The sequence below is a fragment of the Colletotrichum gloeosporioides genome, assembly GCF_011800055.1.
Source record: "Colletotrichum gloeosporioides strain Lc1 chromosome Unknown consensus_103, whole genome shotgun sequence".
NCBI lineage: Eukaryota > Fungi > Ascomycota > Sordariomycetes > Glomerellales > Glomerellaceae > Colletotrichum > Colletotrichum gloeosporioides.
The window spans coordinates 57,933-77,236 of NW_025544748.1; the positions used below are offsets into that span (position 1 = coordinate 57,933).

Below are 19,304 nucleotides of genomic sequence, written 5' to 3' on the forward strand. Positions count from 1 at the left end.
AAGGATTATATTAATATTATCTAAGAGTATTTTAGTTTATTATAAAGGTATAGCTTATTTTACTTAGGATTAATTACTAATTATATTATAATATTATTTATCTTTATACTACTTATCTACTAAGATTTTGTTAACTTTATATATATATAGAATTCTTATTATATTTATAAATAATATAATTATTCTTATATACTTAATAGCTAACTATAATATCTATTCTATTAATTAGATCTCTAAATAGTATAAGACTACTTATAACTAATTAACTTTAAGTACTTATAGATTATATAAGATACTTTAAGCTATAACTAAATTAATTTAGATACTTATTTATATCTAAGTATAGTTATACTTTATTAGGATATCTTATATATAGTACTTAATCTTCTTAATAGTAGGTATTTAAGGGATAATATAATAAAGTTTCCCTAACTTAAGTAGTATCTCTTTTTATAAGAGAAGTTATAATAATATTACCTCTATTAAAACTTATTTAAACTTATACTTCTTAATATATTAAGTAGTAGGATATAATAGCTTAAAGAGTATTTATTATTAAAAAGTATTAATATTAATAATTTAGTATTAGAAGAGATAGAGAGTAAATTTAATAAAAGGGGGGGGGATTAAAATAAAAAGGGAAGTTTGAGATATTATATCTCTATATAAAAGGGATTTTTTTCTAATTTCTAGTTTTTCTATTTATATTATTCTATTTATTTCTTTATATATTATTATACTTTTATTTAGAACTATTTTTAGTTTAATCCCTCTTTACTTTAATTATTTCTTCTAAGTAAGGTTTAATTAAAGTATTATCTTATTAATTAGAATAAGTGAAGTCTAAAAAGAACTATTTATAAAAGACTTCTTTTATAGTTATTTATAAAGGTATTCTAGTAAGTACTTTTACTAAAAGCTTTTAAGTAGTATCTATTTAGGATTAAGTAGAGATAGTTAGTTATTATTTAACTTTAATAGCTAATTTAACCTTATTCTAAAGCTTAGACTAAACTTCTTACTTTAGTTATTTCTTATCTTCTAGTATAGATTTATTTACTAACTTAATCTCTTATTACTTTACTTTAGGTGTTATTAAAGTAGATACTTTAATTTACTTATAAACTTAAACTTTTTTAGATAAAACTTAATTAAGTATTAGTAGGTTAATAGAATTAAAATAAGTAAGTAATAAAGAGTAAATATTCTTCTTAATAAGTATTATAGTATTATATAAGAATTCACTAAGAAATATAGCTATATATACTTTATTAAGGTAGTAAGTAATATATATAAGGTTTTTATTATTAATAGGAATTACTTTCTATATTTAATTAAGGTATTACTTATCTATAATAAACTACCTAAGGATTACTTAAATTATCTTCTTATATAACTAGTATTTTATTACTAGGATAAAAAATAGCTAAGTTATAAAGTATTTAAAGAGGGGAATATAAGTATATATTAAGACTTTAAACCTATACTTATTAACTTTATAATATATAACTATATATAATAATAGAAGGATATTAATTATTAAGGAGGGTATTAATACTTTCTTTATAGTTTAAATATTAGTTTTATATTTATTCTTCTTAGTTATAATATAGCTATAAAAGGTTATAATAGTCTAAATAGATATAAGGTTTATAAAGGTTAAGAAGGTAGGAGGTTTTATAGTTAGCTTTAATAAGATATAAATAAGAGGAACTTTATTAATCTAAAAAAGTTAGGAATTAGAAAAAAAGGATTTATACTAAATAACTTATATCTATAAAGTTAATTATATCTAAGATTAGAATTAATATAAGATTTATACTATATATTAAATAGAAAGATACTAGTTAAAGTTAGGCTTTAAAGTAGTATAAACTACTATTTAGGTACTTAATCTCCCCTATAATAAGGAATACTATATAAGAGGAAATATTTTAAAAATAGTATAATTAATTAGGATTTAAGTTATATAGGTTAGATAAAGTATATAATTTAGAAAAAAAGTTAGATTAATTAAGTATAAGTATATTCTTATTTATATATACATAATTATAATATAGTATTTAGTTAAGTACTAAAGAGAGTATAAGTGTAGTAACCTAAAGCGGTTAGAAATTGATTTAAGCTAGTCGTCCCTGTAGGCTGCCGTAGAGGGTCTATGGATGAGGTCACTAATCTGTTGCGCAGATTTGCATCACAATCATGACTCAACCCCAGAGCTGTCATCGTCTTTTTAAGAAACGCTCATAGGTCAACAAGTTTCATGTTGCATTGATCTAGGACCATCACTCTGACCAGAAAACGCCAACTCTCCCCAGACACGTTCATTCCAGCGGGTGATCAAAGAATCTCCGGTTACAGCGCAGACCAGCCAAGACGATGCAGTCGCTTCTCCAATACAGGCGGGCAGGGGTCGCCGCCCAGGCTCAAATTGACAGAGACATGGGCGCAGCAGCGTCTTCTTCACAACCGGCAAGTCATCAACGTTCCAAAACAGGTCAAATTTTCGACGAAAGAAAGGCTCATCCAGCGCACCCAGAAGAGAGGCCAGGCCAAGTCCTAGAGCCGACCGGCGATAGCAGCGCCGAGTCCAGCAATGACGAAGACATCGAACGCGTGGGTACGACGCGGACCCAGTATTCCGAAGGAACTGCTCTCGGTCGGGTTCTCACCGGCATCCACGTCCGAGACCGCACCGCCCACGAGGGTCATGGCGGCCGGGTCTTTGTTGTCGGATGGGCGGGACCGGATGACCCCCTCGACCCTCACAACTGGTCCTTGGCGAGACGCATCGGCGTGACGCTCCAGATCTCCGTGATTGCGCTTTTCGTCGGCGCCGCCTCCGGTATCGACGCGACCGTGCTCCCGCAAGCTGCGAAAGACTTGGGCGTCAGTGAAGTCGCCGAATCTATGGCGACAGGTAGGGAGACAACTGGTGTATCTTGACTAGAATATTGCTGACTTTTTATCTTTAGGCCTCTATTTAGTTGGCATGGGTGCAGGCTCGCTCATTGCGGGGCCGTTCTCGGAAACCTTTGGCCGCAATGCCGTTTACATCGTCTCGATGGGAGTCTTCATGTTGTGGATCATGGCGTCCGGTTTGGCGCCTAACTTTGGCGCCCAGATTGTGTTCCGATTTCTGGCCGGTTGCTCTGCGTCTACGCCGCTGGTATGCTCTGGCGGTTCAATCGCTGACATGTACAACCGCGTTGAGAAGACGTGGAGTTTCCCACTGTACGCGATCACCTGTTTCGGAGGCCCGATGATAGGTGCCGTGATGGGCGCCTACATCGGACCATCACCTCTAGTGAGCTGGCGCTGGACCGAGTGGACCATGATGATCTGCTCTGGTCTCGTTTTGGTACTTGTCGGGCTGTGTATGCCAGAGACATACGGACCGCTGTTGCTGCAGTGGAAAGCGGCACACTACCGTCGCATCACTGGGGATAACCGCTTTCGGTCCGAGCACGAGATTGTAGATGCAACACTATTCACCCGACTGAAGACGAGCATGACAAGGCCATTCCTCATGCTTACTGAGCCGATTATTATCGCCATGACGCTGCACATCACCGTCGTCTACATCGTTCTCTTCACTTTCCTGGTTGGCTGGCCGGATATCTTCGAAAAGACATACGGACTCGACCAAGGCCTCGCCAACATCATCTTCATCGCCATGTTTGTCGGTACGCAGATCAACTTCGCGTTTGTCCCACTTGTGTACCGCATGACGGTGAACAGAATGAAACAGACCGAGGACAGATCTTTCGAGCCGGAAATCCGACTGTGGTACGCCATGTTCGGGGCCGCTGTTTCTGTCCCTGTATCCCTGTTCTGGCTGGGCTGGACCAACTTCGCCAGCATTAGCATCTGGTCGGCCATCTTTGCGGTTGTACTCTTTGGGTACGGCGTGACGGGCATCTTCATGTGCGTTTATATGTACATCATTGACTCATATGAGATCTATTCGGCCTCGGCACTCACGTTCGTTGCCTTGATCAGATACATCGTGGCCGGCGGTATGACAGTCGTGGGAATTCCGTTCTACGACAAGATGGGAACGCATTACACGCTGACGATTCTGGCGTGCATCGCCGCGGCACTTGCGCCAATCCCTTATGTGTTGTATTACTACGGTCCCTGGATTCGGTCGAAGAGCAAGTATGCTGTCTCGATGAAAACCCAATAGAAGGAGCTCGAGTCCTAGGTAGACCAGTCGAAGGGAAGTTTGCAACGAAGCCTGGGAGATCCACGTTGATTTGACAGGCCCTTCAACAGACCTTATCTCATCGCGATCCGTCTTCATAGTTGTTTTGGCGATACACTTTGGAAATCTCATAATAATCTATCCCTCGCCCAACGCAATATGTAATTAGCTAGACACTGCCGCCCTTTCCCTAATACAAGGGCGTGCCGGTGATTAGACAAAACCACCACTACCACCATGTCTATTGGATATCCTTCAATGCGTCCTTGTAAATGCAATTTTGAACTCCGTTTGAATCCCTCAACGCCTTGCTAGAATATGCATCTTCCTCAGGATGACTGCTAGCCTTAAACCATTCTTTTCTCAGCCATTACTCATCATCTTCACTTCCAACCTTATCTACCCAGTTTTGTGCCTTTGATGCAAATAGTGCAATCATCAACACTAGGACACCTCCTAGAAGAGCCCCGAGACCAGCTATGATCTTTCGTCAGCTAAGGCTCTTCGTGAAACGAAACCCACAACTTACTGATAGTAAAAGCCCATCCAACCCCGATGGCATCAATCATGGGGACCAGACCACCAACAGCACCAGCTCCAAAGCTGTATTGAATGATATACTTGCCGCTGATCACAGCTGTGCGATGCTCCGGAAGAGCCTCTGCAATATTGCTTAGCAATTTTACAAGTAAGTGGCGTAGTCGAGCCATAGACTTACCGGCTGAATACGTGTTGAGACCACTGAATGACCACATGAGTCCGAGACCCTGCACGAAGGAACTGATAATCGGTAGCGGCATGCCACCAACCTCCTTTTGCACACTCCAGCCATACAAAAGCGTACCGACCGGCAAGATTACAAAGATTGCCGGCAGACTGGCCCTCAACCTATCCTGAGGCAGACGAAGTCCGTTGCGCTTGCGGATGTACCTCTTTACGGTGTGATCCGAGAGTCTTCCTCCGAGAGTACTACCCAACAAGAAACCGGCGCCTGGTGCCAGATAGAAAAGGCCACTGATCAAGGGTGACGTCAGGCCGAAACGAGGGTTGATGACGCGTCGGACGGAACTAAGAAGACCATACTGGTTGAAGCCCAGCAAGCCGCAGGTGACATTCTTTATCGACAGTTAGCGTGCGGACAAGTATGACGTAGGATAGATGGCTTACTGCTGCCAGAATGTTGGGGTATTTGAAAGCCCTCAAAACACCCATGGGGTTGAATGCATGCATCACCTCTCTGAAAGAATGAACAGGGGCCTTCTCAGGAACTTTCAGGTGCGTGAGCTCGCTTGCTCTGGGGACGAAGAAATACGCTAGGATCAGGCCGATGAAAGTCATTCCCGCCTGAACGCCATAGATGATCCTCCAACTGGCGAATGCAACAATGACGCCGCCAGTCAAAGGTGCTATAAAAGTCAGCGTTTGTGTCTTGAATTCGACGTTGTAACCTACCTATTGTGTTTGCAGCAACACAGCTTCCAAGGAAGAACCCTACAGCGGTACCTCGAGTTGTCTAATGCCGATGTTAGACCCTGTTGTTGTATTTGGTGTGCTTACTTACAGGCTCAAAGATGTCTGCCAAGATAGTCTGTCCCGCAACCAGGAAAAAGGGACCCGTTGTTCCTCCAATGACCCAAATGGCGGTAAAACAAGCCAAGTTGTTGGACAGCGCAGATCCGATCGAGCACAGAGTTAACAGAGAGTTTGCCAGCAGGTACGCGGTCCTTCGGCCCAGGATGTTACTGGTTGGGAGCCAGATCAAAGCCGACAGGGCCATGGCGATGAAAACGCCGGCGTTAGCCGTGCTGATTGCATGTGTTGAAACACCAAAGTCCGCAGCGACCTCTTTCGTCGCTGTCAAGATCGAGCTTCCCGAGAAAGTAACCGGCAAGGCCATCCAGCAGACGACGAACAATGTAACCCACTTGCGCCAAGTGGGCATTTCCATGACCACATCATCAACGGCAGCGGGCCGGACAGGCTCGGACGCGGCCGGGATGGGGCCGGAAAGCGGATGGGAACTTAATTGTGGCATCGCGACGGTAGCCATCTTGTCCGGCTTCTCGGCAGTCTGAGTAGCCATTGTCACGAGCGTAGCACCGAATGAACAAACAGTCAAAAGAAAGGGATATCCAACGATTTTACAGTCGAAACATCAGAACGGTCACATATGGCTCGGGGACCCAGCCGGGTATATACCCTGCGAAACCACTCCGCCATTCGGAGGCCCCAGCCGGCACCGAAAGAAATTCACCATTTTTTTGTCGTATCCTGTGACTCAAAGGTGTCGATAAGTGGGCCTTGCATTGCGAGTTTTTGGTAGGTCACAAGCGAGGCCGGTTCGGGGGGCGGAAAACTTGCACTGATAGCGGTGGATTTCTTTGGGCCGCAAGTCTTTTGTTCATGTTTCTAAGTCGGCAATTCATCATGAAGCCGACTTGACACAGTGAGACAGCCGGAGATATTGTGGGGATACATAATGCAGACAGGAAAGACTCGGCGAAAACTCAAATCATGCCGAGAACCGTGGGGCACTGACTAATCTTTCCCCCGGCGTAAGATTCAATTTTTGCCGATAACCTCGGGCCTGCTGACCTTTCTTCCTTCAACTGGTCTGGACTAGACGACAAAGAAAGCGACCAAGCGTAGTGCTGACAATCTATTTCCAGCGGTTCTGTCAATGTAGCGGTCACGTTCACCACACCCTCTGAGGCAGGCTTGAGTCGCTGAAATATCAACTGGCCGCCTCGGCGTTTGGCCATTTTCCCGACATACATCGGAGCCCACGAGGACACATTCCCGATTCGGTAAACTTATCGACCAACAACATGGCCTCGGAAGGGGACATGTCCAGTGCGGAGGACAGGGTCTTGTCAGTATCTGCATCGGCTTCCAAGAGTTCGAACCCGAAGTCTAGGACGAAGCCCATAGCGTGAGCCTCGCGATCTGTTTATTGTGAATGTTCTGTGTAGTAATTGACTTTGACCTGTAGCTGCTCCAGATGTCATTCACGTAAAGTGAGATGTTCAGGTGGCCACCCATGCGACAACTGCCGTCAGGCAAGTAAAGGTGCAGAATGCACTTATCCCAGACGAAATCGCATGGTCAAAGTGAGCCAACGGTATGTTGCACTGAGCTTACATTTGAATACACCTCTACTTGATCATGTCTCTTCTGACACTTCTCACTCAGATATATCGATGATCTCATATTCGAGAACCAGCGCCTGAAGGGCCAAAACGCCGGGACTCAACATGCCGACACTCATACTCAAGCTACCACCATCCTCCCTGACATCCCCGCCGTGGCAGCAAAAGAGGCCGTTGACAATGGCATTGCTGTCCCAGCCCCGTCACTTGACCAACGTCCATGGTTCTTTGATATGAACATCCCACACACACCCATTCTCATCGGCGAAGCATCAGATGCTGCATTTGCTACTCGATTTCGACAAGCAATAGCCACTGGAGATCATAGCCACATACCCAGAGTCAACTATGCTACTGATGAACGGCTGCTGGCGCTGTCTGACGTGGACTGCCCGTGGCCTAGCCCGGCAAGGGCTCGTTTCCTGGTCGGCGTTGCCTTGAGATATGTTAGCCGATGCTATCACATCATCCGCAAGAGTCTCATCTTGGACGGGCTAGAGCAGACACTTCAGAATCCATCTGAAAGTGACACTCTTTTGAAGAGTAAGCTCTGGGCATTATTCGCTATCGGCGCCATGTATTCCACACGCTCAGCGACATCCGAGCGAGACTTCCCTGGGATGGGCTACTTTGCAAGAGCCACAAGAGTGCTTCGTATCGTCAGTGAGAGGCCCCGGATTGACGTGGTTGAGCTTAGACTCTTGCTTGTAAGTGTGGCAGCATGCACCATAATGCCATGTTTTACTGGGCCTAACCAATATAGTCATTCTACTCGTTAGCACTCAATCGCCGACATACTGCATACACCTTCGCTGGCTCCGCAACAAGACTCGCCGTCGTCATGGGTTTGCATCTCAACGTCCCCGAGTCCCAGCTGCGAGACGTCGCCGCCCGGGAACATCGAAACCGGGTGTTCTGGACAGCATACATATTTGACCGAATGTGGGCATCGAAGCTGGGTCACCCCGTCTGCATCCAGGATGTCGACATCGAGGTCGATCTTCCATCTAATCCTACGGTTGACGAAAGTATCGCGGATGATTTTGCGGATGCATCATACTTCGTTGCCAGTGTTAAACTCGCGCGAGTTCTTGGTAAAATTGTGCCATTGATCTACCGCAGACGAAACCAGCAGATGTCGCTATCCCACCGGGTACAAGAAGCGTTGAATGACCTTCGTGGCTGGGTTGAGGAACTGCCACCCCAGCTCCATATCGACCACAAAGTCACATCAGAGAGAATGCAAAAGCCAATCTCCCTTCATCTAAACTTCAATCAAGTAAGTCCAAACATGTTCCAAAGAGATTTTCAATCCAACTAACAAAAAAGTGCGCCGTGAGCGTCACCCGTCCCATTCTACTTCACGTCCTTCGCACCCATGTGGCGTCGTGGGGAACATCATCAACTCCAGAGCCACAAATCCCGGGAACAGCAATGACTCTTGCCGAAGCGTGCATTCGCTGTGCCAGACACTCATGTCGTCTGTTGACTGAATGTTGGATTGACGGATCTTTTGCAACATTCGACTACTTCTATACCCAGTACCTCTTCTCGGCCTCCACCATTCTCGCCATATCAAGTCTTCTCAACGGCAAAGAAAGTCAAAACGATCGAGAACAGTTCGAAGAAGCGGCGCAATTTCTCTCCCAGCTGAGAGACAACGGCAACTTTGCTGCCGGAGAGTTCTGCCAGCATATCGATGCTATGAAAGCAATGATGGCTGCCGCTCATGCTCGCCGTGGCGGATACTCGGTGGCAGGGGACGCTTCTACACTGCTTGGCGACGCAACGGCCACTTTTGGCGATGCGATGAACATCGCACAGCCCTTCACCGCTCAGAACACCACAGCCGGCATGGCGCTTGCGGAACCTTCTTTACAAGAGTTGCTAGCACAGCCCATCCTGGATCTGCAATTCATCGACGCATCTATCTACAACGATGGTGCGCAAGGGCTGTATTGGCCGGATATAAGTCCAGAGACTTGGACGCCGGATTGGACTGCAGCTTGATTGATGATCTCATGTCATTTGGCAAGGTTGGTACGAATTGCTCCTCCTCTTCAATTAATACATGGTCCGTCTCTCATGAGCTCCCATCTTGGTCTAGCCCCAGAGGTCCTTACTGACTCCTGAAGAAATATCACCAAAATCTAAACGGCACTGCAAGCCTCCCAGCCGCGTTTGGAGCCGCAGTTGGCGACATAGCTGAACCACTTGCTTGTCCTCCACTTCCCGTCGACTGTCCCGTTTCACCGGTTGCTTCTGCTGTCGTAGTTACAGTACCCGGTTCAATTGTCGATGTGGTGGTGCCCGGCGCTGCGCTCCCACTCTGAGTGCCATCGCATGCCACTTCGCCTGAGATGAAGGTGTAGCTGGTGCTGCATCCGATTCGGCCACACGTTCCCTTGCACGGAAAACTGACGTACTCAGTGGGCACTGGCGTCGGGCATCCGCAGCCGTGAGTCAGGGTGGAAATGGTGATGCATTGAAGAACCATGCACGTCGAGCATATCTCAACCGTCTCTGTCGCAGTCGGGCATCCTGTCTGTGGTGATACAGGCGACGAAGTGATAGTACGTAAGACGGTGGTGTCAGATATGACGTCGGATGATGTTTGAGCCACGATCGGCACCGACCTAGTGATGTCAGCAGCATGCCATTAGAGATATCCTGCGCGAGATCTTACGCTGAAATTACTGTGAGAATGTGGATGGAAGCTTTCATATTGTCGTTCTTGTGTGCGAAGTCAGACGAGAGGAGAAACTCTGTCTGGGGAAGTTCTGCAGGAGTATGATATATCAACTCATGATGGCGGGTGACTATGGCGTTCTCCGCTTGAAGATCCGGAACGTCATTCGTCGACTTGGTCGGTGTAGCAATTCACCAGCCTTTTTGGGAGTAGGTGTCTTGGCTTGCAGGGGCGCAACGGCGATGGACTCGTATCGAGCTTCATAGCGCGGAGATCCATCTATTTCGACCTATCAGAGGCCCAGAGACAGATCATCAAAATGTTACACCAAGTTTCATCGCCAAAACGTTTTTGTTTATCTTCCAAGAAATCAGGTAGATCGACCATTCATTTCTTTCCAGCTCATCTTATAAAGCAGTCGAGGTCTATTTATTGCGCTCGCGATGTGATTGGCGACACAATGGGTACTCAAAGTCCGCTCGATTACGTCAAGATCAGACGTTAACCGAACAACGTCTCGATCGTTGAGAAACATCACCATGAGAAGGTAAACTCAGACAATGAGTTTCAAATACATAATTTCGTTCTTCTGAGTTACCTTTGTACTTCTCTGGTCCAGTTATCGCAATGCACCAGCCCTGGTGGCTGGTCCAAGCACCTCAAGATGACCAGACGTAACACGCCATCGGAAAGCTGCGGATAGCCACCGACCTGAAAAGAGATCCTATTTGCAAGCATCTTGTGAACGTTCCCAAATGGTAGAGAATCTCCGAATAACATGACAGAGAAATACCTATTGTAGCATCTTACCCTACAAATAACCCCTCCGTGCCTAAAGATCATCATTGTTGTCATCATTCCTGTCGGCTTTGCCGGCGTTATGATTGACCGATTCTTCCTTATCCTACCAAATAAAAGACTAAAGGTCTTGTAATCCCGCTCTTTAGCCTTCCGATGCAGTTGACTCAAGAACAGGCGGTCAGTATTCTTGGAGGAACGTTGACCTCGTGAGATCCTCACAGCATGGACAACTCTCAGCCACCAATCCCGCATCAAAGGTTTTGCTTTCCAAACATTTACCAGTCTCGGGAACCAGAGGAATATATATGCATTACACATAGAAGAACTAAGCATAAAGAAGATGAAGTAGCTTACGCTAGAGACAAACATTGATACTCAGGGTGACCTGGATATTCAGCCGAATACGAACAACATGCAGTCGATATGAGCTGGTCCAGTGACGATGGCATTTGAGTTTTCTGAGTCACACCAAAGGCGCGGGGTTTCGTTGAGATGAACTTAATGTCGGACGTCGGCAATTGGCCTGCACATGGCATTGAGCAACGCGTCTCCTCATCCAAACGAGGAACGAACGCGGGGAAGGGGGAACCGAACCCGAGGTTTTGGAAGTGGCTGCCGCCCATCAGACAGAGAAGGCAAAAGCTGACGATTTTCACCCCGGCCATCTCGTCAACATCACCAGGTCGTAAACAAAACATCAAGTCACCTCCCACATCAGGATTCAGAGGCCCCTCCGTCAGAATGGAACTTAACAAAACGTCGGAAATATGGCGACTTCTAGCCCTAGTTCCACTTTTGGCTCTACTGTATGGTACATACTCCATGTACAAAGCGCGCAGCTTCTTTCGACGCCTTCAGCGCCTCGGCTACCCAATGCCCCCTCACCACCCTATCTGGGGTCATCTTGGTGTCATTGCGAGCATCATGAAGGATCTGCCGCCCGACCTCATGCCTACAGTGGCCCTTGGTGAATACTTTCGCCGACGGTATCCTCATCTGGACCAAGCATTCTATCTCGATCAGTGGCCCTTCTCGAAGCCGATGCTTGTCCTCCTGTCCCCTGATGCAGCGCGGCAAATTAGTCAAGGTGTAGCGCTACCAAAGGACCCAGGCCAACATGAGTTTCTCACACCTTTGACCGGTGGCCATGACTTGGATACGATGGAGGGAGACGAGTGGAAATTCTGGCATAACGTCTTCAGCCCCGGCTTCCGTGTTTCGAACATCGCTGCTTTGGTGCCGAATATGGTCGAAATGGTCAGCGTCTTCTGCGAACGTCTTCGCCAGCAGGCAAGAAAGGGTGACAAACCATTTCACCTTAGCCCAATGGCACTCGATCTCACCATGGACCTCTCCAGCAAGTCGATCTGGGATCACGAGCTGCACAGTCAGACCGGATACAATGAGTTTTCCGCGGCTTTGGCCTCGCAGCTTAGCTGGCTTCACTACTATGGAACTTCGCCACTAAAGGACCTGAATCTCCTTCGTCCATTCATGCAATGGTACAACGCCCGTCGAATGGATACCTACATCGACAGAGTGTTATCCCAAAAGCCGAGGCCTGGCACGAGAGAAAAGACTGGAGCGATCTCGGTTTTGGACACGGCCAATATCCCACAAGATCCAGTACATGTCAAGGTACTCCCCAAGGTCATCCGCTCCCAAATCAAATTCATGATGCTTGCGGGATATGACACCACCGGTTCATCAATAGTCTTCATGACTCACCTTCTTTCAAAGCATCCAAATGTTCTTGCGCGGGTTCGTGCGGAACATGACGAGGTCTTGGGTCCAGATGTCTCTGCGGCGCCAAAGCTGATAGCAGGGAATCCCAAGCTGCTCAACCTTCTCCCTTACACTACGGCCGTGATCAAGGAGTCTTTGCGGTTCTACCCGCCCGGCGCAACCTCGAGGTATGGAAACCCTGACTTCCACATCGTGATAGAATCGCCAAATTCCAAAGTCAACGGCGGGGTCGGAGGAGGTACTTTAGCTCTTCCCACCGATAGGATTGTGTGCATGGCAATCCACCACGGCATCCATCACAACCCACGTTACTGGGAGAGGCCCCATGAGTTCATACCCGAGCGCTTCTTGGAAAAGACTAAAGACGACCCACTTCAGCCTCCGGCCAATGGCTGGCGCCCGTTTGAACGTGGACCACGAGCATGCATTGGGCAAGAGATGGCATTGGCTGAGATCAAGATGGTCTGCGCTATGACGGCGAGAGAGTTTGACTTCAAACCCGCCTACGACGAGATGGGGCCTCAGCCTGCGCCTAGGATTGACAATGACCATGTCTATTTAGTCAGTCGCGGAGGAGCTGCAAATCCAAGCGGATACTATCCATGTCGAATCAGGCTCGCCACCAGAGTCTGAGGAACGAACTAGCATGGATAGGATATTGAAAAGGGAACATCGTCAGGACGTTGTATTTTACAATGGCTGTCCTATTTTGGGGGAGGTCGGTGAGTTGTGCCCGTAGGCGGTAGCCTGCAAAACTCATAAACGCATAAACCCAAAGCTCGAATAATAAAAAGCCAAAAAAAAACACTTGGTACTGATACCACTAACAAGACCATTATTCTTATTCAGTGCGCTCACAGGTGGTTGAACTAAAATAAAATAGGTCTTAATCTCATTTTCCTTGGGGAGATTACAAACGCCCAGGAACTGGGAAAATAACAATTGTCTTGGAGTTGAGGAGTCTTCATGATGATTACCTTATGTACCGTATATAGGTCTGCATTATTTCGTATCCGATGGGCACGTTCGATACTCCGCCAGCTCTGCACGTCATCATCCACGGCCGAATCGTGAAACATGGATGTGTTAAATTAGTAGTCTGGCAACGTCTCGGCGCGCATCAGCTCTCCATGACATCGCGAATGGTGACGGATGTACTAGGCAAATACGGCACTCAAGTGTGACAGTATTTTATCATTGAGAGCGATCGTCTAATTCGGCCACAGGAAATCGGAATTTGACCTCAAGAAAACATCCAAGTCATCTCTAGGGATTAAGAGAGATACGGTTGATTCTGGTATCCAACTACGGCATGCGTGAAGAACATTTTCAGTTGAGGCATACAGCGAAGTGATTCAACACGCAGTAATATTGCGGAAAGGCCAAGCCCATCATGTTAATTTTGTGAGAATTGAATTGACACGTTGATCACGACTTGGATGTTCATCGCACCAATCGTTGTGTTGCGGCCGATTCCGAATTAGGACAATGCATGGACAACGCGAAGTCGGGTATGTAACCTAAATGGTGTGAATTGAGGGGCCTGCAGAATTAAACCCTGCATTATTTTGTGACTCTCAGACCACATGCATCTCTACTAGGTGGCGATTCGCAACGACGATTGGTTTGGCATGCTTGCCAAGGAAGAATCTGGGTCTAGAAACGTATCCCCCCGTTTAAGGGCGAATCGCAACATCCAATTGACATGCAGTCGAAATGCACATAGAATGCATGAAAGAGGCACATAATTTGTGATCCGTACCTAGAACCTCGAAAAGGCCTCTCTCGCATGTCAATATTGCTGCGCAGGACCGACGGTAGAAACCGGGGGCGACTACAAAAGGGAAGGTCGCCCTTGGCCAACGATGGGTACTTCACAGCCTTCGTCCCTTGCCATTGTATTCTTCGCTCTCATATTTTTCACCTCAGCGTATCACCGTCTCAATTGATTGAAATTTCGGCCGTTAGCCATTAGTGATCAATATGGCTGAGACAGTGGATCCTTCGACCAACGACGTTGCCCCTCAGACCGCGGCAGCCGCAGCGGCTTCCCCCGGAGAAGACGCTGCTGGGACGCAGGATGATGAAAATACGAATTCTATCGCGGCAGATGAAGCAGAAACTGTACATCAACGCATCCATCGCAGCATGCGATTGCGGTTAGAACTGACACCTTCACCATAGACCGATGCAGCGAGTATCCAGGAGCGATTGTACGATATTACTCTACAGAACGCAGAGCATGCGCCCAGCTCGGCAGTAGTGCGCTAATGATACTCTGGATAGATCTCGCTATACAGCCTCCCTTTCATCCAGTGTTGTCGATTATCCGATGGAATATGGCCGGCGATATCATGCGTACCGCGCAGGATGTAAGTTTGTATCAGTTTCAATAATGCGTAGTGTAACATACTAAATTGCGCATCTAACCAGCATACATCTTGCCCAACGATGAAATCGAAATTGAACGGCTGGACATGGCGCACGCTATGATGGTCAAGGCGATTGGCAGTCGACTCTTCCTTGCCCCACTTGAGAAGGAAAAGATCCATCGGATCCTCGACATAGGCACAGGCACTGGCATTTGTATCTTCATCATCCGTACCGTTCTGTTTGTTCTCAACACTGATCATGTTTTCTAGGGGCCGTGGAGATGGGGGATATCTTCGATAATGCCGAAGTCATCGGGACTGATTTGAGCGCTATTCAGTCCGAGTGGTGCGTATCACAAAAAGCGGCCATTGGTCATTGAGCATCAGCTGATAATTGTGATAGGGTACCCCCCAACGTCAAGTTCGAAATCGACGACGTCGAGAGCCCTTGGGTTCAAGATGAGAAGTTCGATTACATTTTTTGCCGCTTCATGGCTGCTTCGATTGCCGATTGGCCAAAGCTTATTGAAAACATCTACAAGTACGTCGACGAGATTGTGTCACGTCTTCTGTGATTATCTGACCAGCTTACAGTAATCTTAACCCCGGAGGCTGGGCGGAGTTCCATGAGATGGACCCTGAGATCTATTCCCAGGATGGGACGTATACGAAGGATCATGCAACTTGGCCATGGAATCAAGCCTTCCTTCAAACTATGAACAGCATAGGCCGCGACCCATGCCCAGGACCTAAAGTGGATAATTGGGTGAGAAATCAGGGATTTGAAAATGTTTTCCATGAGGTTTATAAGAATCCTCTTGGTCCTTGGCCCAAAGACCCATACTACAAGGACCTCGGAACTCTCAACTTAGCACAGATGTTAGAAGGCCTCGAGGGGTTCACTCTAAGGGTATTTTGCGGCGTTCTTGGGCGAACAAGGGAGGAAGTTCTCGTTGAAGTCGCCAAAGTACGCAAGGAGATGCAGACCCGAGCCTACCATGGCTTGTACGACATGTAAGCTCTACCCCGCCATTGGTGATCAAATCTTTGCTGATTGGTGCTTATAGTCACGTTGTATACGGGCAAAAGCCGCTCCACCCCGAGACATCCCACCTGCCTGGACAGTGAATGGGGCTCACAATGTGACTCAAACTCAAACGCGGGCCTGGTGAGTGGGGGCGAAACTATGATCAGTGCTAGGTTAGAAGTATATCTGGTTGCCTGCGAGTACCATGCGGAAATATCATTTATGTGCGATTTAATAAAAACGTTCCAAACTTATGATTACATGAGAGAATACTTTTCCACGGCTTGTAATCTTGAGCTTTAGATGCTGGGTTCTCTATGTATCAAAGTTTGAAATACTATGAATAATCAACCACGCCGTCTTACCTAACGCAGATACTAAGTCATAACAAGCAAGCTCTGGGTTTTATCATGGTAAAGTTAATGACCTTCGTTCGTTCATGAGCGTACTTAGCTACACTGGCCTACTACAAACATATAAAGCGTCTATCAACTCAACCAGTTGCCAAGTTCATCTTCCCACCCAAGGTCGACTTCAGTCCAGCCGTGCAACATTCTCTTCCCATTGATTTCCACCTAAAGCAAGTGATGGTTATTACAAATTCTATATCGATCTGCAATGCGGTGCGCCTCGTTGATGGTTGCCAAATCTTCCCGGGCCAATTCTAAAAGCTTTGTGTTCTCTATGAGGCGCGTCTTGTTCCCGCTCTTAGGAATCACAGTTGCTCCCCGTTGTACAGTCCATGACAATGAAATTACAGCAGGAAAGCTAATGTATCTCTTGGCAATATCTTTCATTAATCTGCCATGACGGATGTGCTTCTTTGCGTTCAGGCTATCGCTGCCTAGTGTCTTGTAAGACACGTTCAGTTAGTGGGTCTATTTCCTTCTTCGCATTATCATCAAGAAGGAGCTGGAAAAACAGTATATGCACACTGTATTACCCCCAAGCCATGACGTGAATACCCTTGGACTGGCAATACGGAAGGAGTTTGATGCAAGGATTCAACGCATGAAGTTCGATCTGGTTGATGGCAGGAAGTACCATCGCATGCTCAAGCACTAGCGTCTTTTTAGTGAAGTTGCAAACTCCGATGCTCGGCACTTTTCCCTTGAAAGCTGCTCCATGAGCTTCCAGGTATCGACAAAAGTAGGTGACTCGGAGTGGCAAAGGACCCTGCCATCAGACGTTGTAGCCCACGGCCAGTGCATTAAGAAGACGTCGACGTAGTCCGAACCAAGCTGAGAGAGAGAGAGAAATGTTAAATGCAGACTCGACGTCGTGATGGTGGTTACCCCAGAACTTTGTGGTAACGGTGATCTCATTGCGTGGCACCTCACTTTTGCGAATGGCGCGTCCCACAACATGCTCGACGCCGTAGAGCTGAGCCGTGTCAATCAGGCGGTAACCGTTACGCAGAGCGAAGGTATGGATTCCTCCATGGCAGCCTCATCCTTTGCTCCAACCTGGCCTGGAACTAATGAGAATTGTGGGAAACTCGCATTGCAGCCAAGTAGGGGGTAACGCGAATCGTCGTACCTTGCCATGTTCCCAGCCCGCAAGCGGGCGTGTAGTTACCTTCAGTAGGTGAACCGATTAGCAATAAGTTTGAAGGAGGTTTGGCGGAACTTATTACCGTTGTTCATCTTATACAGCTTTGTAGAATTGGCCATGATGGATGTGACTGTTGGCAGCTGCGTCGATCGTCTGTGCTCTGCCTGTTGCCATGTATATAAAATTGGCAAAGTCATATTGTAGTGACATATCTCGAGAGCTGCGATCATCTTTGAGACGTCGTTGTATGGCAATGCAGTTTCAAGAAGCCGGCGTGGTCACATAGCATAACCGTCGGAGCTGTCTACTGAGCTGCAACCGGTCTTTGCATAACCATAGCCGGCTGTAACGATACTAGACTGCCTATGTGGCGGCTCAAATGAGATCCCGTCATTTACGAAATACCAATGAATGACGTCACATGGTCGATTCATCACTCTTAAGCGCAATTTGCTCGCGTTGAACCCCGGGGGTGATTCGTCACGCTAACCCCAACTTCAAAAATACAAATTATCATAATATAGCTGAGTGTTATAACCTATAAGTAAGGATAATAGTTAGTTAACCCACCTTAGGTATTAGGTAGCTAGGATAGGATATTTATACTATAGGATTATAGGAATAGTAAGAACTTATTTAGAAATAGAAGAACTATAGTATAAGTTATATAATAATAAAATAAAACTAAATAAATAGTATAGATTACTAAATACTTAGTAAGGACTACTAAGTATTTATTAATAATTACTAAGTACTTATTAATACTTAATTAGGAATTAGTAACTAAATAAAGGAACTATTTAAGATTTATATATAGTATAACCTTAAACTTAGTTTATAGTTAGACTTCTATAGCTCTTTAGTAATTAATTTAGTATTTATCTTTATAGATACTCTTAACTTATTTTTATTATAAATTACTTATTAAACCTAAGATTAATTATTTTAATCTCTAAAAAGTTTAATTTACTATAACTATAACTTATAACTTAGACTATAACTTTAATATATTATTATAATATATTAATCCCTAGTTTCTATTAGTAAACCTTATTATTAAATAGCTAACTATAATATTTTAATTACTCTTATTTAATAAATTAATTATTAATACCTACTAATAGTAAAATAATAAGTATATTTTTATATACCTCTACTAAGTTATTTATTCTAAGAACCTCCTCCTCTTTATAGTAACTAGTTTAAAACCTAGTTAAAGAACTTAAAAGAACTTTTATAATAGTAAACTTTAATAATAAAGTAACTCTAAAAAAAGATACTTATAAATACCTTTAAACTAAAGTTAAGAAAGGAGATAATAATATTACTAAGGTTTAAATTATATATAATAAAACTATTATAGAACTTTAAGACTTTAAAGAAATAATATAATAACTAAGAAATAACTTTTAATATATTATAGACTTAGAAAATAAAGTTATTTAATTTAAAAGATAAAATAGTAATATTAATATTAAAGAACTTTAAGAAGAAATCTATACTTTATATATAGCTATAAATATTATTATAACCCCTATTAGAGGATAATAGAAGTTTAAGTTTAATATTTTAATTATTTATAATAATACTTTTAAATAACTTAAGTAATTCTTAATCTAAATTAAGAATTATTAGAACTTCTATTATAAAAACTTTATTAATTAAACTAAAAAAGTTATTTATATTACTATTTACTTATAAAGATAAACTTTTAAGTAATTTAAATTTATCTAAAAAGAGTTCTTTAAGCATAATTCAT

At 44.7% G+C, this 19,304-nt stretch overlaps 7 protein-coding genes across 7 annotated transcripts; 4 read left to right on the plus strand and 3 right to left on the minus strand.

Moving 5' to 3' along the window:
* Positions 1–2,379: 2,379 nt before the first annotated feature.
* On the plus strand, positions 2,380–4,189 carry GCG54_00003858 (putative efflux pump kojT; the record flags this gene model as incomplete). Its single annotated transcript, XM_045403919.1, has 2 exons — positions 2,380–2,920; positions 2,988–4,189. 2 exons carry the CDS (start codon positions 2,380–2,382, stop codon positions 4,187–4,189), a joined length of 1,743 nt encoding a protein of 580 aa, XP_045257119.1.
* Positions 4,190–4,577: 388 nt separating this feature from the next.
* GCG54_00003859 (putative MFS-type transporter) lies at positions 4,578–6,290 on the minus strand (the record flags this gene model as incomplete). Its single annotated transcript, XM_045403920.1, has 6 exons — positions 4,578–4,684; positions 4,737–4,868; positions 4,926–5,322; positions 5,375–5,613; positions 5,660–5,720; positions 5,769–6,290. The coding sequence occupies 6 exons, from the start codon at positions 6,288–6,290 to the stop codon at positions 4,578–4,580; spliced, it is 1,458 nt and encodes a 485-aa protein (XP_045257120.1).
* Positions 6,291–7,035: 745 nt separating this feature from the next.
* Positions 7,036–9,366, plus strand: GCG54_00003860 (uncharacterized protein; the record flags this gene model as incomplete). Its single annotated transcript, XM_045403921.1, has 4 exons — positions 7,036–7,139; positions 7,400–8,063; positions 8,120–8,635; positions 8,686–9,366. The coding sequence occupies 4 exons, from the start codon at positions 7,036–7,038 to the stop codon at positions 9,364–9,366; spliced, it is 1,965 nt and encodes a 654-aa protein (XP_045257121.1).
* A 130-nt stretch (positions 9,367–9,496) lies between these two features.
* Positions 9,497–9,952, minus strand: GCG54_00003861 (uncharacterized protein; the record flags this gene model as incomplete). The annotated part of the gene is made up of 1 exon (XM_045403922.1): positions 9,497–9,952. A coding segment is annotated over one exon (456 nt), but the record flags the coding sequence as incomplete, so codon positions are not given.
* Positions 9,953–11,587: 1,635 nt separating this feature from the next.
* GCG54_00003862 (putative sterigmatocystin biosynthesis P450 monooxygenase) lies at positions 11,588–13,225 on the plus strand (the record flags this gene model as incomplete). Its single annotated transcript, XM_045403923.1, has 1 exon — positions 11,588–13,225. One exon carries the CDS (start codon positions 11,588–11,590, stop codon positions 13,223–13,225), a length of 1,638 nt encoding a protein of 545 aa, XP_045257123.1.
* A 1,350-nt stretch (positions 13,226–14,575) lies between these two features.
* On the plus strand, positions 14,576–16,092 carry GCG54_00003863 (uncharacterized protein; the record flags this gene model as incomplete). Its single annotated transcript, XM_045403924.1, has 7 exons — positions 14,576–14,751; positions 14,879–14,964; positions 15,026–15,178; positions 15,235–15,310; positions 15,368–15,505; positions 15,559–15,978; positions 16,032–16,092. 7 exons carry the CDS (start codon positions 14,576–14,578, stop codon positions 16,090–16,092), a joined length of 1,110 nt encoding a protein of 369 aa, XP_045257124.1.
* Positions 16,093–17,173: 1,081 nt separating this feature from the next.
* Positions 17,174–17,570, minus strand: GCG54_00003864 (putative reductase 1; the record flags this gene model as incomplete). The annotated part of the gene is made up of 2 exons (XM_045403925.1): positions 17,174–17,411; positions 17,494–17,570. Coding segments are annotated over 2 exons (315 nt in total), but the record flags the coding sequence as incomplete, so codon positions are not given.
* Positions 17,571–19,304: the final 1,734 nt, after the last annotated feature.